Source organism: Manacus vitellinus, unplaced genomic scaffold (assembly GCF_001715985.3).
Source record: "Manacus vitellinus isolate BGI_N305 unplaced genomic scaffold, ASM171598v3 scaffold_10_pilon, whole genome shotgun sequence".
NCBI classification, from domain to species: Eukaryota; Metazoa; Chordata; class Aves; order Passeriformes; family Pipridae; genus Manacus; species Manacus vitellinus.
Genome location: NW_021938838.1, coordinates 7,943,240 through 7,960,161, shown reverse-complemented (window position 1 = coordinate 7,960,161; position 16,922 = coordinate 7,943,240). Strand labels below are relative to the sequence as shown.

Sequence of the window (16,922 nt, the reverse complement as noted above, 5' to 3'; positions counted from 1 at the left end):
CAGAGAAACAGATACCCAAGTGAGGGAAACTGAATAAGCTTAAAGCTTTACTTTGTCAAGGGCTTGACTTCAAGGCCACAAATTCCCTATATTCTTTAAATACAAAAAACCCCAAACCTGGATATTGGTTCCTCCTGGCTGTCTAACAAGTATGATATACAACAAAACATAATTAAGAGATTAAAAGGTAAAAGGAGAAAGGAGAAGGGAAAGAGGAAGACACTCATCCTCCCAAAAGAACTCTTCCAGCATCCTGTTCCCAAACACGTCAGTGGATTTTGGAGACAGTCAGCAGCTCCCTGAGGAAAACATTTACCTCTTTAGCGTGCCGGAGTCCTCTCTCCCAGGCACTTTCTGTTGGAGGGTCTGGAGGAGGTGGAGGTAAGATTTCATCAACCACTGGCCCTCCCTGTCAGAAAAGTGAGGAGAGGAAGGACACAGAACTTGAGTTAGTTTTAAGTAGCAAACTTAAGCTTTGTAAAGTTACCTCAGAGTATCTCTAGATACTCCAGAGATTCCTCAGCAGGACATAGCTGGGAAACACATGGAAAATTATTCCTCTCTATAAGCAACTCCAAGACCACCTTTTAAAGATCACATACCGAATTATGGATTGAATTTTGTTTAAGTATTAGCTCAAAAAAAATCTTCATTTCTCTTAGAGCAAGAGAAAAGTCACAGAATCATGGAATGGTTTGGGTTGGAAGGAACCTTAAAGCTCATCTTGTTCTACCCCTCACCATGGAAGAGACACCTTCTACTAGACTGGGTTGCTCCAAGCCCTGTCCAACCCAGCCTTGAACAGCTCCAGGGATGGGGCAGGTGGTACAGAAGCCATAAATCCATTAAAAGAAGTCCATACCCAAGGGTTGGCTGGCATCAGAGGGTGAGGGCCGATGGGAGGGGCTCCGTTGGGGGAGAAGGGCTCAGGCTTGGAGATCAAGGAGTAGTTTCCTTTGTCATTCACCCCGGGGTGAATAAAGCGACAGTTCATGCCCCAGGTACAGTGACCTGTGGGAACACAATGCTGTTAGATCCCTGTTTTCTGTCAGCCAGCATCTGTTCAGCCCCACAGCCATTAAAAAACCCACCAACCATTTAAAATCCATCAAGGAACAGTGTTGTTTGAGAGATCTGACTTTTCTTCTCTCCAACTTTGTCAAGATTTACCTGTTTTCACACACGTGGAAAAACACTCATCACCCCCCACCTTTCCCAGAGAGGACAAATAAATCCAGACACAGATGGATGAATGTACAAGAGCCTTATTATGGTGGGGAGAAGGGAGGGATGGATGGACATACAACATTAATTAAATCCAGAAATGAGCTTATGAGCTCCTCGAGTCTTGTTAACGGCAAACGCTTCCAATTAGGAGCTTTACCTGATACAGAAAACCCTAGGGCAAAGAAAGCACCAGAGTCCATCCCAAATAAACAGCTCTCTGGAGAGGCAGGCAGTAGAATCATGGAATGATTTGGGTTGGAAGGGATCTTAAAGGGATATCATTCCCACCCCCTGCCATGGGCAGGGACACCTCCCACAAGCCCTGTCCAACCTGGCCTGGGACACTTCAGGGATGGGGCAGCCACAGCTTCTCTGGGCAACCTGTGCCAGGGCCTCCCCACCCTCACAGGGAAGAATTCCTTCCCAATATCCCACTGCCCTCTGGCAGTGCCTGAGACTGAAGTGTAGGGGCTGAGACACTTTACCTGCCACGGGGCTCTGCCACCTATGTCAAGGTGGCCATGCATAAAGCTCTGCAAGCTACTCAGGCCATAGCCACAGCACAGACAAAATTCCCAATGCCTTCCCATCCCCACGTGAGCAGCACCTGCCCTTCCAGTGACAGCCTTGCCTTCAGGGGTGAGCAGGAGCAACATTCCCTGACCCAATGCCAAATCAAAGCACAACAACTGGGGCAGATCCTGCAGCCTGAACTTTGACCCTGGCAAATATTCCAGGCTCCATGAGGTGTGTGTCACGTTAAAGCATCATGAACAAACAGCTCTCCCTGCCCAGGAACTTCCCAGTTCCACCAGCAACACCAACACGCCTGTGTCTCGGCACAGGCACCACTTTTGCCACCGGAGGACATCCAGGAAGCCAGTGTGGGATATCTGATGGCCACGGCTCTGGAAACCCCCACATTGCACAGGCCACTGACGCAAGGAACGGAGACTCCACCCGGGCCTCCACCCTTCTTTTCATTTCAGATTTTCATGAATTGTCTCAAGGGAGATTGTAAATAAAAGCAAATAGATGAGCAAACACTGAGATAATCTGAAGGAAGTGAGAGGTATAATCAGTCTAAATAAGAAAAGTTTTATAAAACCTCATGTCTATACTAAAAAAAGGCAGGATAGTCTAAGACAGCTGCCACACAGTTGCACAAACTTTAGGGAATGTCCTGTTAAGAGAAATTACAAAAAAATAGGATCATGTAATGGTTTGGTTTGGAAAGACCTTAAAGCCCACCTCGTTCCTTCCCCCTACCATGGGCAGGGACACCTTCCACTAGACGAGGATGCTCCAAGCCCCGTCTAATCTGGCCTTGGGCACTTCCAGGGATGGGGCAGCCACCACCTCTGTTCTATTCCAAAAACACCAGCAAGTTTTCCTTTATTTGCTTCTTCCAGGCTCACCACACTCCGTGCAAAGCCCTTTTTGCATAGTGGTGGCTCTATGTAAATTCAGCACTGGCCACCAAGGAACAGGAAGGTGACACTGAGGATGCCTGGGGCAGAATTTATCACATAAGACCAGCTTAATTGGTGAACAAAACCCAGCCCCTTTGGTTCTCTCCCACCACCAGTGTCATTACCTTTCATGAAGAACCGGCAGGTGGGACGTGGCCTCACTTTTCTGTCATTGGGGTCTTTAACTTCTCCTTCCTCCAAGTCATCGTCCTGGAACAGACAGACAAGCTGACATTTCACGTGGTGCATTTTCTGCAGCGACTTGACATTTCACAATATGGTCAAATATCAGTCACTGAAAACACACCCTGGAGCAAAGATACAAGAGAAAAACAATACAAAGTTACAACAAATCCCCTGAAGCACTTTCAGGACCTGATGCTAAAACAGGGAAATGCAATACTTTTGGTGTTTCAAAGGTAACACCAGAGAACCACAGGATTATCCAGGCTGGAAAAGATCTGCAGGATCATTGAGTCCAACCTGTGACTGACTCCCACCTTGTCACCCAGCCCAGAGCACTGAGTGCCACGTCCAGGCCTTCCTTGGACACTTCCAGGGATGGGGACTTCACCACCTCCCTGGGCAGCCCCTACCAATGCCTGACCACCCCTTCCATGAAGAAATTCTTCCTCATGTCCAACCTGAACCTCCCCTGGCACAGCTTGAGGCTGTTTCCCCTTGTCTTGTCACTGGTTGTCTGGAGCAGAGGCCTTCAGGCCTCCTGAGGCTGCACCACAGATCAAGATTTTAAGCTGCATCATTTTATCTGATATATTAAAGGTTCAAAATCACATGTGGATCAAGATCTTCCACCTCAGCTGGTCAAGCCTTGCTGGGTGCTTTGAGCTGACAGCAAATCCACCGCAGTTAGAGGTAGCTTCTTACTTTTTTGGGTGAAATAAACTAAATTTTGTCACCTTTCCTTCCCAGAATCCTTCAGAGCCTTTAAACTGAATTGTCCCCACTCAGCACACCTGCCATCCCTGTTTAGCTCACACCAATTCCTTCTGGTCATTGATTTTAAGTACAGAGGAGTATTCCTTCATTTAGGCAGTAACTCAGTTCAGACATCCATCTATACCCCAAATTCTGAAGGATAACTGCTGTTACAATAAATTAATTATAAAATGAAGATGCTTCCCCATAACACTGAGTGACAATCCCAGAATCATGGAATGGTTTGAGATGAAGGGACCTTAAAGCTCATCCCATTCCACCCCTTGCCATGGGTAGGCACACCTTTCACTATCCCAGGTTGCTCCAAGCCCATCCAACCTGGCCTTGGACACTTCAGGGATGGGGCAGCCACAGCTTCTCTGGGCAACCTGTGCCAAGGCCTCACCACCCTCACAGGGAAGGATTCCTTCCTAAACTCTAATATAAATCTCTCTTCTTTCAGTTAAAGCCATTCCCTCTTGTTCTATCACTCCATACCCTTGTTCAAAGTCCCTCTCCAGTGTCAATTTTGCACAAAAGCCTTTCAGGATAAGTCACACATATTTTTCCAGTCCTCTCCAGCACATACTTGACACCTTCCCTTCCACTCCTCAGCTCCACACAGGAGTTGTGAACCAGCTCAAACAAAACTCTGCGTCATCCCCAGGCACAGCAGCCCCAGGAAGAAATTCTGGGAGCTGGAGGTTGCTCCAAGATTAAGAACCGCAGGGAATGAGTGTGAAATAACAAAACACCTCTAGAAGTTACTGGAACTTTAAAGCACCAGCCTTTGCCTTTGTTCTCCAAGGAAAAAAACAACCTTTCCCGGTTTTATTAGGTTGCACCTGGAAAGCCAAAAGGAGTTGGTGATGCAGAAGGCAAAGGTATAAATGACCAGAGAGCTGCCAGAAATTATCAGGAAAGGAAATCACGTTTTTAGGATAAAAGACACCCAGATCTTCCCTCCCACTGCTTCCATTTCTCTGTTTCCAGCACTTGAAACACATCTGGAGAGGGAGAATCTGGACAGGCCTTGCCTGTGCCTGGCAATCACAGCGACAGCAGTTTTCTGTGTGGAAGAGATGAGGAAAATTCCCTACTTTGATAAATTTAGCAGCTGGAAAGGAGGAAAAACCCATCACCTGGCTGTAGATAAACGAAGGATCGACAGAGAGGCGGGTTAACAGCTTCTCCTGCTGCATTCCTGAGGGCCAAACAGGGAGAGCTCTCCTGAACAGCAATGGATTTAAAAGCCCACACTTATATTCCAATTAAAATTTGCATTAATATTCCCCTCCCTCCACACCAGGAGTCTGAAAGCAGAATAAAATGCAGAGATCCCCAAAGCTGGGCATGGCATTCAGTGATCCATGAATGGAATAACCAGCTCCACTCTGCTGCTTTCAAAAGAACTGTGTGAAGTCTTGAACAAAAGGGGAAGTATTTATTTCTGTGAGGTCTCCTTGGAATCAGGCAGCTGGGAATGCTGTTATGAGTTAATGTATGAAAACCAGGGTACAGATTCATCTTGTGCTTTGTAAGGACGGCGCTCCCAGGAATGCCCTGGACTCTAAAGGACAGCATTCATATTTTAATCAAGGAGCAACCACGGACTCAGGACTCCAGAAATTTTTTTTTTTACCCCACAACGCACCGAAATTCCTTCTAACTCAACCAGAAACACAAAAAAACCTCTGGAAAGCACATGTTTAACAAAATCGCCTGCCAGAATGGGCACAATGAACGAAAATTCCAACATTTTTTAAAGCAACTAAACTTGTCAAAGCACCATTAAGAGTAAAAAACACCCCAAATATGATTCTTCAATAAAGAGGGAGAAGGGTCTCTCCAGTGAGGCTCCATGAGCTTCCCAAGCATGTGGCCAGGTCGGATGTACAGGAATAGGGTCTGAAGGACACACCATCTACTCTCTTCAGTTGAGAAGCCCCACCAGTGACCCCACCTAACTCCAGTGCTTTCCTGCCTGTATCCAGGATATTCCCACAATTTAGTCCAGCTGTGCAGGTCCAATTTTGGAATGGAGAGCCAGCCAGGTGCTCTGGACCAGCAACTTCCTTTTGCACTCCCACTATTCAGACTGAATTTCAGACCAGGAGCCCACAGGAGGGTTTTTACTGCTGGAATCACTTTGTGCTGTTTTCATCTGCCTGTAAGAGGGAAATTGGTATTAAGCTGCATTAAACAACTGCTGCACTGCAGTTTCCCACCTGAAGACAAACATGGATAAAGATGGTATTTTCCCTAATTTCCACAGCAATTAAACCCCATTTTTGATTTTTTTGAATAGCTGTATTTGTTCAGGGCTGTGAAACAGGACTGCACATCCCTGAACACATTCCTGAACCATGTGTTACGTGTTTTCCAGAAAACCCAGCACCTTCTATTCCTCTTCCACACATCCAGATGCTGCTAGATCCCAACAAACAGCTCAGGCTCAGGGGTCTCCAACACACACCTGAAGATCTGAGCACCACAGCTACTCCACAGCATCAAATCTAAACTGATGAGGCAGCTCATGGACACCTAATCCCTGGCTCAGGGAGTTGCTGGCAGCATCATTCCCAAGTCCTCTGGGAGCTGAGGTGGAACAGTTTCTTAAAGCACTGGAGCCCTTTCATATCCAAAGGTAACAAAGCTCTTTTGGGATGTCTATGACAATAATTGGCACAAAGCTTTGGGACAGCACACGGACCAGGGCTCGGTCCACGGAGTGGTCTTACCTCCAGGGAAAAGGGTGTTCCTGGCACACCTGGGACACAGCTAACATGGATATTCCTGTCACAGGAGGAAGGAACTGCAATCTGGGAGCCACATAGCTCTGGAACACGAGCACAGGTCTCTCCCTGCAGGACTCTGCCCACTTCCTACTTACATCAATTTCTCCATCATCAATTTCTCCATCATCTTCTTCTTTTTTCTTCTCCTTGAGGGAATCCTGACCATCCTTTTCATCATCACTTTTGCCACTGGATTTTTTCTCATCTTCAGCTGCATCATCTCCTTTCTCCTCTTCCTCATCATCCTCCCCAGCAGCTTTCTCCCCATCCTCCTCCGCAGCAGTGGCAGTGGGTTCCTCGGGCACTTCCTCATCATAGTCCAGCTCATGCTCGTCCAGCTCCCGGGTGACCGAGGACGCTTCATCTCCAAGGTCATTTGTCCTGTCTTCCTCCTCTCCTTTCCGGGGCCGGGGGCTCTTCGGCTCCACACTCTGTTCGTTGGTGTCGGACTCCTGAGACTTGGCCTCGCTCAACCGATCCTCCTCATCCGAATGGTTCTCCTCCTCCCTGCGGCTCAGTCCCCTGCCTGGATCCTCCTCCTCGCCCAGGACACTGCCTTGTCCCCCCTCTCCATCGAGTTCCCGGTCTGAGCCACTCTCCTTTAGGACTTCCTCATCGGAAAGCTGCTGGTCCTCTTCCTCAGGAGAGCAGGGGTTTCGCTCAGGGCTGTCGGAAACGTCCATCAGTACCCGAAGGTCTGCAGGGGGAGAAAACAACTCTGGTTATGGGGAAAGACCGGGAAACCAAGGAAGGCTCACCTTGAAGGACTTGTACTCCTGTGTTTTACCTCCTAAAGAAGGAAAAGGTTGTTTGAATTCCTGAAAAGCCAGGCTGGATGGGGCTCTACCACAGGTTGCCCAGAGAAGCTGTGGCTGTCCCATCCCTAGAAGAATTCCAGGCCAGGTTGGATGGGTTTGGAGTAACCTGGGATAGTGGAAGGTGCCCTTGCCCATGGCAGGGGGTGGAAACAGATAAGCTTTAAGGTCCCTTTCGTTCTGTGATTCCATGAATTTATGAACATGGTTTCTCACAGTATCTTCATGAAGGAAACACAGTTTAAATTGCACAAAGAACTGAATCCAATACTATCCCAGCGTGGACTGTGCTACCCTTCACGTACAACCATGGAGCTTGGGGTTGGGATTTCACAGAATGGAACTGGAAGGGACCTTTAAGCTCATCTGGTTCCACCCCTTGCCATGGGCAGGGACATCTTCCACTAGACCAGTATCTAACTATGCTCTACTCAAGCCCTCGAAGCTGCACAGATATCAATCAACTGATAAACACAGGGATGATCTCAATATCAACAAGGCCCACAGAAGCAGAAAAGTCTCATTTTGAGCTTCCTACTGGCTCCTCTTGTTTCTCTGCAAACCTGAAACTGGTTCTTGCTCACAAGTTTTGATTTCCTGACAAATTCAAAGCCAAATTAAAGGCATCAGTTCCCTCCTGGTGCCAGAGGCTCGAGCAGTTCAACAGGACGTATTTGAAGCAAATTATACCCTTAGTGAGCACACAAAGCTTGATGTCGAGTTCATAAATCCTCAGACAAATTGTTATTGGCTTCCAGAGCGAGTTTAGAGCAGAGATTTTAATTGCCCAAGTGCCTGAGAAGTTACTTTGTGTGAACATGAAGGTCAGCCCAGAGAGGCCACCAGAAATATCAAAGCTGTCAGGGGCACATGGAATCAGGAAATTTGTTCTCTGATTTCTTGCAAATAAGCAGCACCAAAACAAAAAAGCATTTAAGTGAAGCAAATGCCTTTTTGTGTTTGACATCAAGACCTTCAGAGGGATGGGGGAAACAAATATGTTCTGCTCACTAGGTCAAGGATGAGGATAAAATATTCACCTCCACAGCAGTCATTAAAGCCCTTACAAAAACCCAGAGCATCCATCAGTTGCAATAATTTCCTATTAATTTCCATCAGCAGAAATGATAAGAAACACAATAAATGATGGCCTAAGAGAAAAGGGTTCACAAAATCCAGGCAGTGGGGTTTTTTGAGTTGTATTTCCCTGGATTCACAGCAAGTTTCCCTTTGACAACAGGATTTACAACCTCCCTGGTGCCTCTCTCTGCATTTAAATTTCCTCCATCACCTCTTATTCCAAATTATTTTAGGGAGAGCTCAGCCAGTCTCCAGAGGTTGTTGCTCCAAGTAGCAGGAAAAGATTCTCTAAAACCAACGAGCCAAATTCTGGCTTCAATCTGTACCTGCCCCAAAGCAAAGCCAAGATTTTTAAAGGTAAAATCAGCAGCAGGAAAAAAAGTGGGAGGTGGGAATTCAAAGGAAAACTGCCTGACTAGTGATGGAACGGGACAGCAAGTTTAATTCCAGTTTTAAGCGCATGTCCCAAGTGCTGCCTCAGAATAATCTGCAAATCACATCTTATTGCAAATCTTTGAAGTCCTGAAAGGGTTTTTTTGAGGAGTTTTTTTAATCTGTAGATCACAATTTACTCCAAATCTCTGTAACCCTGGAAAGTTTTTCTGAGGTGGTTTTTCAATCTGCAAGTCAAAATTTATCTCAAATTTCTGAAATCATGAAAGGTTTTTCTGAGGTGTTTTTTTAATCTGGAAATCAAAATTTATCTCAAATCTCTGGAATCCCGAACCGTTGTTTTTGAGTTTTTCTGGGGGGAAATTGTTTGGGTTTTTTGTTCCTTTGTGACTCCCTTATTGCTTTCTGCTTCTCCTTTAGTTACACATAAAGACAAATATCACAAAACCCCACGAAAAATGACTACGTGGAAGTATTTTAAATCAAGCAACACTGACTTAAGTGGCAGAGCAGAAACTCCCAGACTTCACCCCTCATCATAAACTTGGATTTTCTTGTGCCTTAAAACCAAACCAGTTTCTTCCTGTCTTCAAAACCAGTTATAAAAGCAAAAAATTAACTTCTAACCTACAGATAAGATCATCTGACTTGTAGCTTAGGCAAGAACCAGGGATTTAATACTACTTCCCAAGAGCAGCCTTTTATCTTTTAAAATCTTTAAAATTCAGGCAAAGCTGCCTCTGGTTCCAGCTGCACAACCCTTTCTGGTACAAAACTGGCTTCATTTGCTCAAAGTGTGTCAAGTATTCCTTTCCTGCATGTTTGAAGCTGCCTGGATCAGCACAGGGCACTGGGAATTTCATCCAGGCTCACAAAACCCTCATATTTCCAGGTTTTGGAGCACATGCAAAATAAGGTGCGTTTTCAGCCCAAAAAGCGTCTTTTCCTGTTTCTGGAATCACTTGTACAAGGCTCAGTGAGCTGAAAGCCTCTTCAAAGCAGGTCACACATTCTCAGGGAAGAAACTGAGGATTTGGCAGCTAAAATTCCCCACCATTCTCCCTGGTGGGAGCCAGATGGCACTTGCTGTTCCCACAGGTAGAGCAAGACTGTCCCTCCAGCTGTTCCCTCTGGATTCTTGTGCCCCCAGTCAGTCTCTGTGTCCCTGCCAGCGCTGGGTTCCAAAATATAAAGTGGAGAAATCCCCTAAACAAGAGACCTGGGGCTTCATCCTCTTGTTTTTGAGTCAGGAAAGAGAAGCTTTTAATTACACAACTAAAGAGACAGAGCTGAAGTTCCAGAGTCTGAGCTCTGGAATATTTCAAATTAGGGAATGAAGTATTAATTGCTCCTTAATTAATCAGTGTTTCATGATTTGCACAAGGTGGAACAGAGATGCTCCTTCTACTGCCCATCCTCACCTGCAAGGACCTGGATGCACCATGGAAATGTCCGATTTCTTCCCACTAAAGTCTCACAGTTTTACTGGAAATATTTAAAACTACAGATTTAAATTCATCTACTTCAGTTCCTTCATAACACATTTTTTTTCCAAAGCTTAATGATATCCAAGATTTTTTAAGTTAAAGCACAGCACTGAGTTTAAGAAGCCTTTGACATGGCTCTAAAGGTAGTGAGAGAAAAGCCCTTTGCCACTTAAGTTGCTTTTTAAAACTCCACTTCAATATTGAAAGTTAATCCCAGGATACATTTTAAATAATATTCTTAACCTTTCACTTCTGTCAGTTGATTTGTCCAAGGCCAAAAGCAGGGGAGTCAAGAGCTGGAATTCTGAGCAACTCTTTTTGCAAGATCAGGCCCAACTCCTTCACTCCTGTCAATTAAACAGCTCCAAAAGGTGCAAAATTAAAAGGAAGAAATTCCAACGGGTTTTGGACCTGTACTTTGGACACTAAGGCACTGCAGGTTTGGAATGGATGATCCTGGGGGTCTTTTCCTTCTGGATTTGTGGCTCTCAATGCTGCCTGGTGCTGGCAGGAGGCTCAAATCTTGCTCCTTATTGCTCTGTGCTGTTCTGGTTTCAGTTAAATCTCATTAAAAGTTTGAGCAGTTTCTCCAATTAAGCCAAATTTAAGCTTTTTGTACTAACTGACCTGCTGTTGCAGGTGCTAAACTGGGAGCAGGTGAACTGGAACCAGTATGGTAGGGATGGCAGCACCTAAAGGATAAAGCTGTGAGTTGTGAGGGATTTGGAACAGCCACCAAGGAAAAAATACTCCTGGTAAGCATTATTTCCATTCATTAAATTCCTCCCTCCATGGCTGAGCCTTTACATAGTGAATAAAAAGCTTTTCCCATAATTTTTTACCCAATACACCTTGGATATAATACAGGAACTGATGGTTCCAGCACCTCTGGTGGAGCAGGAAGGCACCGAATACCTATAAAAACATGGAGTGTGACAGAGCCACCAGCTGCAGCCTTAAGTCCTGCAAATTTTCAGGAATATGGCAAGAACCAAGTGCATTCCCAACTTCTGTCTCTTCCAGCAGTGACCTCACAGCCCTGGGGGGGTCACAGGATGGATGGAAAGGAAAGAAGTGAGGAAGCTCTTTGCTTCAGGCTGAAATCTTTGGGATAAAAGGATAAAACCACCTTCCTAACAGTGAAATAGTTGATGCAAAATGGAAATGTTCCTGTCAGTCAGATCCATGGAATCCAGAGGTTAAAGCAGAGCAGAATTTCTGGAGCAGGGTCTAAGTCCAGCTGGGAACAACGAGGGAGGTGAGGAGAGTGAATGGGAATGTGCTGACAGGACAGGTGAGAAAAGAAAGGCAGCACAAAAGATTTAGGGAAAAAAGACCTGGGAAAACTGAGGTGAAGCAGAAACGAAGGGCAGGAACCACCACGGGGAAAAATATGGAAGAGCAGCGACAACAGGAGGAGAAGGGAATGAAGTGCCTCAGGATCCAGGAACAGAGCAACATGAAACACTTCCCTAGAACAAGAGCAAAGCCAGTCCTGCCTTGATGGAAACTTGGGTCTTTAACAGGGTTAATTAACCAAAACACGCATTTCTCTGCTATCCTGAGGGAGCTCCAACTTAGAGGATGCACAGGAAACTCAGCAGCTACCAGGGAAGTTTTTAATGCAGAAAACTGAGCTGCCTTTTAGTATTAACTTCAGAGAACTGTTGGTGGGAGCTGAGTTTTACAGAAGAGCTGGAGAGCTCCAGTGTGGAATGTTACCCGTGGCTTTGTGTCAGGCAAACTCGGAAACACGAAGGGAAAAGCAGCTGGAGTTTGTTTTCACAGCGTAACTGATTTTCCTATTGCTCCTTCCTGCATCAAATGCTTATTTTGAGTTATCAGTGCCTCAGGGAAAGAGAAAGCCAGCATGCTTATACCTGTGTCCTGCAGGATTTGGGGATAATCCCACTGAAAAGGCTAACTGTACTCAGACACAGGATCAGCAGTTTGGCCAAGAGTTGTCTAGGTTAGACTGGGACCCTTTTCCTGAGTGCAGGCAAACCTTTGGAAGGCCAGGGGAAAGAATTCCCACCTTGGAGGTGCTGCTCTTGCTACAACTCTGGGAAGAGACAACGCACCTCAGAACTGACCCCATGGGTGATGGAGCCCCAAAATAACCTCAGGACTGACCCCTCAGGTGAGGGACCCCCAAACCCACCTCAGAACAGACCCCAACCCCCCAAACCCATCTCAGAACTGCTCCTCACTTGCAGCTGGTGCTGTTGTGGGTTCCCCACTTTGTCTCCCCAACCCGGCCCCCCCTCACCTCACAGGGTCTCCTGCCAGGCCGGGGGTCCTTCTACTGTGCCCCCCGGGCCGGGGCTGCTGGAGCTTTCCCTGTTCCCACCTGCCTGGGGAGATAGAACAGTCAGAGCCATCTGGACCCTTGGGGTCTGACCCCCCACCAGGAGTCACCCACTCCCCTCCCCAGGCCCCCCGGGGCTCTGCCACAACACCCATCCTAAACACACGGCTCCCCTCAAAGCGGGGCGCCCCTTCCCATTCCACCATCCCAAAAGGAACCGAGAGGGATCCACTGGTCACCCTCCCCCCTAAATTCCCTTCCGGACTCCCCCGCGCCCTCCCAGGACCCCCTTCTCCATGGCGCCCCCCTACCCCCGGTCCCCTCGTGGCGGCCCCCCTCACCCCTCCGCCCCCGCGGGGGCCGCCCCCGCCCCGCGCCCCCCCCGCGGTGTCCCAGGCCGCCCCCCCGTAACCGGCGCTAGAGCCGCGGCGCGCGGGCGAGGTCTCACCGGCGGCGGGGTCCGGGGGGGTCGTGTGCGGAGCGGGGCCTGGCGCGGGCGGCGCGGGGGCGACGGGGCCGCGGGGCACGGGGCGGGCGGGGCGGGCCGGAGCGGCCTCTACTCGCGGCGGCGCAGGGCGGCCATGCCTGACGTCTCCGATGCGGACGGGCCCGGCGCCGGTTGGGGGGTGAAGCGGGAGGGAAGGGGGGCAGGCGCGCCGCGCGCGCGACTTTAGGGGCCGCCGCCTTAAAGGGCCGCGCCCGGACAAGGTCGGGCGGGACGCAGGGCGCGCACGGGCGTGCGCGGGAGGGGCAGAGATGTGCGGGAAGCGGCGCGCAGCGGAACGAGGGGCAGAGGCGGCTATTCAGGTGCTCGCGAGCGCGCACACGTGCACAGAGGAGGGATGCACACATGTGGCTGTACAGGCGTGCAGGCATGCGCGCACACGCACACACGTGCACACACGGGTGCACACACGTGTGCGCGGACGTTCGTGGGTGCACACAGATGCACTTGAGGGGCATAGATGCTTATGGGTTAGCACCACACGGGGTGCGCGTGGCGTGCGCACTCGTTGCACGCGGGGCAGGGGCGCACACGCGTGTGCCACGGCTGCGATGCGGAGGTGCACATGCATTTGTGCACAGCTGATGCATGGGCACACAAGCACGCGGAGGGACAGAAAGGTGCCTGGGTGCCCAGACGTGCACACACGTACATGTACAGATGTACATGGGTGCAAACACGCATGTTCACATAGGGAGAGAGGCACACGCGTGTGCACAGACGTGTGTGGGTGCACGTCCACGTGCAGGCGTGTGTGTGCAAACGTTCATGGGCACACACGTGTGCACATGGAGGGGCAGAGAGTTGCATGGGTGCACGCACACGTGCACACGGGGGGGCACACGCGGCTGTATGGATGTTCGTGGGTGCACACACCCCTGCACATCTGGAGGGGATGCACATGGGTAGAACACGGGTGTACCTGGGGACAGGCATGTGCAGGGACATGTATGAACATGGATGCACACGCACTGTGCCCACGTGAACGTGTGTACTGGGAGGGAGCTCACTGGGGACACCAGGAGGGGCTCGGTGGGGGCCCTGGGAGGAGGCTCACAGGGGCACCAGTTCAGATTCCTCCTCACCGCCCACCACCCCAGCAGTGACACATTGGCCCCTGAGGGCGCCCAGAGGGGATTGGCTGAGGCAGGAGGGGAGTGGCCGGGTGGGAGGAGTGTCTGTGACAGGTATATAAGGTGAGGTGGCAGGGATGGGGGTGATCCAGGAAGAGAGGTGTTGGTGTGTGCTGCAGGTGAGGGATGGGGATGGGGATGGGGATGGGGATGGGGATGGATGGGGATGGGGGATGGGGAGGGATGGGGATGGGGATGGGGATGGGGATGGGGAATGGGGATGGGGAGGGGATGGGGATGGGAATGGGGATGGGGAATGGGATGGGATGGGATGGGGATGGGGATAATCCAGGTCCATTGGATCTCCTTATGAGGGCCCTGGCTGGAGCCCCCCAGCAGGCTCCTGGCTGGATACATCTCTCGATCCACAGGGTTGGGAGTGCTCCCAGGGGTGTCTCTGACTCCCAATGCCCTGGCTGTCCCCGCTGAAGACCCTGGGGTGTAAACACATCCCAGTGCTGGTGTCTCACCTTTGCTCCAGTGCTGACTCAGGGCCCCGTGTGTCCCTTTGCGCAAGAGCTGTGCTGGCAGGGGACTCTGGCCGGGCGGGCACCGCCGGCCAAAGGGCAGGAACAGCCCCTGTAAAGGCAGCGGGACCAGAGCTAAGCACAGGAAGTGCCACTAGGAAGCTCTTCTGGAGCAGACAGGAGTGAGAGGTGTTGGTGGGAAGAGGTCTCCTGGAGTGGACAGGACCACCCTTGCCCAGGGCTAAATTCTTCCTCCAAACAGGCTGCTCCGTGCTCCTGGCAAAGATGGATTATGCCAAATCCCTGAGCCAGCGCCTGGCTGCCCCCGTCTCCAGGTAAGTGCTATGGAGCCATTGTTCCCAGGACTGGGGACACTGGAGCCCTCCCTGCTTTGGCACCCCTTTACTCCCCAAGTGATGTGCTGCTCCCCACTGAGTCCTGGGGTGCCAGGAGACAGTGGTGGGACTCAGGACACCCCAATCCCTGTATCCCTCCCCAGATGTGTCTCAGCAAGTGCCTCCATGACCCAGCAGCTCCTGGCAAGCCCAGCCCCACGGCCCCGGCCTTTCCGTGTGTGCAACTGGGACCGGAGCCTGCGCAAGGGTATCATGGCCCCGAGCCTTGCTGAGCTGGTCAAGCAGGTGAGCTGGGGGTCTGTCTGTCCAGGGTCTGTCTGTCCCAGGTGGGAGGTGGGCTGGCTGCCCCTAGCCCTGCTCACTCCCAGGCCCCCTGCAGGCTCAGAGTGCCCTGGCCATGCCGGGTCCCATCTCACTGGTGCTGGATGAGGATGGAACTGTGGTGGAGACTGAGTCGTTCTTCCGGACGCTGGAGGAGGGCACGGTGCTGATGGCCCTGAGCAAGGGGCAGAGCTGGGATGCCCCCAAGGTGAGTGGACCTGGGAGGGAGAGCAGGAGGCTAGTTTGTTTGCTGGGATCAGGTGGGATGCTGGGTGAGGTGGGACTGGCAGGGTGGGGTGCCACTGGGTGTGACCTGCTCTCCCCAGACTCCTGGCCCCCAGCTGAGTCTGTCTATTCCATGCTGTAATTGGTGGGGAGGTGGGACTGGGAGGGTGGTGTAACACTGGGTGACCATGGCCCTGATCTCCCCAGACTCCTGGCTACCAGCTGGGCCTGTCTCGCAAGCCCCCTCGGAAGATCGATGTTGCCTGTGTCACCTTTGACTTGTACAAGACCCACCCGAGGGACCCAGGCTGCCTCAACGTCAAAGCCACCCTCTATGGCACCTACAGCGTGTCCTACGACCTGCAGTGCTACGGCGCCCGGCGCCTCATGAAGTGAGTGCTGTGGGGCTGGGATGGCTCTGGGAGTGGGGACACTGCCCACCCTGCTCCGTGGAATGCCAGGAGGGACGCTCACCCCCTTTCTCCCTGCCCAGGGAAGCTCTGCGCTGGACACTGTTCACCATGCAGGCCACGGGCCATGCCCTGCTTGGCACCTCCTGCTACATGCAGCAGCTCCTGGATGCCACCGAGGAGCAGAAGGAAGAGGAGAATAGCCTGGCACTGCCCAACCTCCTGCCCCGCAGCCTCCCAGCCCTGCCCTCCAGCCTCTCAGCCCTGCCCCGCAGGAAGATGCTGCAGTGAGGGCTGGGTGTCCTGTCCCCCATCCTCTGTACCCCCCAGTCGTTGGGGATCCCACACCCCGCTAGGTCAATGCCTGAGGCGGTGCCCACCACAATGTCTCCTTGCATTCTGCTGACTGAGCGGGATCAAATCTGCTCTGGAATAGCTGCTGCTCTGTAAATATATTTATTTAAATAAAGTTTTCCTGAATTCAGCTGCATCTTGTGTCATCTTTGCGGGAGGGGGGGGATACACAAGACACTCAGCCCCTTGCACTACTTGGCACTCAGGGGTGCTGCTGTAAGAGCATGTGAGGAGGGGAACTGTTGCAAGCACTTCCCAAGGGAGCTGCTGTCTTTGCCCTTCTCCCTGGCACCCAGAGACTGGCTCCCACCTCCTGGCACAGAGCCGAGACCCCTCTAGCATTGCAGACAACCAGAAGAAGGGGATGGGGCAAACCCCAAACCCACTGGCCTGTGGCAGCTGGCACCAAGCCTGTTCTTGCTCCATTTGAAGGGATGAAAGGTGTCCCTGTTCCTTCAAGCTGTCCAGGATTGGCACAGAGGGACACTGCCCCTGTCCTGGAGGGGGTGTTCCAGTCTCTTGGGTCCTCAGCCCCCTTGGCAGCCCTGTGCAGGGAAAGCTGCTATAACCCACCAGCTTTGCACAACCCCAGGCACTGGTGCTGCCCTGGCCACGTCCATGGGGATCACAAC

General features: G+C 50.9%; 2 protein-coding genes across 8 annotated transcripts in view; one reads left to right on the top strand and one right to left on the bottom strand.

Annotated features, from left to right (window-relative positions):
• Positions 1–12,571, bottom strand: part of ZC3H18 (zinc finger CCCH-type containing 18) — a 45,617-nt gene extending 33,046 nt beyond the window's left edge. For all 6 annotated transcript variants that reach the window (XM_018084150.2, XM_018084165.2, XM_018084141.2 and 3 more), the window contains exons 1-5: positions 12,481–12,571; positions 6,532–7,133; positions 2,825–2,909; positions 863–1,011; positions 317–409 (exon numbers count right to left, since the gene is read on the bottom strand). In XM_018084150.2, coding sequence (XP_017939639.2) covers positions 317–409; positions 863–1,011; positions 2,825–2,909; positions 6,532–7,119 — 915 coding nt within the window. In that variant the 5' untranslated portion in view covers positions 7,120–7,133; positions 12,481–12,571. The remainder of the gene's footprint in view (positions 1–316; positions 410–862; positions 1,012–2,824; positions 2,910–6,531; positions 7,134–12,480) is intronic.
• A 734-nt stretch (positions 12,572–13,305) lies between these two features.
• Positions 13,306–16,424, top strand: CIDEC (cell death inducing DFFA like effector c). 2 transcript variants are annotated; one of them, XM_018087325.3, is made up of 6 exons: positions 13,306–13,326; positions 14,887–14,959; positions 15,124–15,265; positions 15,360–15,509; positions 15,734–15,918; positions 16,020–16,424. In XM_018087325.3, the coding sequence occupies exons 2-6, from the start codon at positions 14,910–14,912 to the stop codon at positions 16,225–16,227; spliced, it is 735 nt and encodes a 244-aa protein (XP_017942814.1). In that variant the 5' UTR covers positions 13,306–13,326; positions 14,887–14,909; the 3' UTR covers positions 16,228–16,424. The 2 variants fall into 2 exon arrangements, with proteins under 2 accessions (XP_017942814.1, XP_017942813.1); XM_018087324.1 differs by lacking the exon at positions 13,306–13,326 and adding an exon at positions 14,250–14,276.
• The last annotated feature ends 498 nt before the right edge of the window (positions 16,425–16,922 follow it).

What these genes read in the sequence shown, in the direction of transcription:
- CIDEC (XM_018087325.3), top strand. Translation starts at nt 14,910, where the DNA reads ATGGATTATGCCAAATCCCTGAGCCAGCGCCTGGCTGCCCCCGTCTCC. An exon ending in CTGGCTGCCCCCGTCTCCAG is followed by an intron (nt 14,960 to 15,123) that starts GTAAGTGCTATG and finishes ATCCCTCCCCAG; the next exon opens with ATGTGTCTCAGCAAGTGCCT. An exon ending in AGAGCTGGGATGCCCCCAAG is followed by an intron (nt 15,510 to 15,733) that starts GTGAGTGGACCT and finishes TGATCTCCCCAG; the next exon opens with ACTCCTGGCTACCAGCTGGG.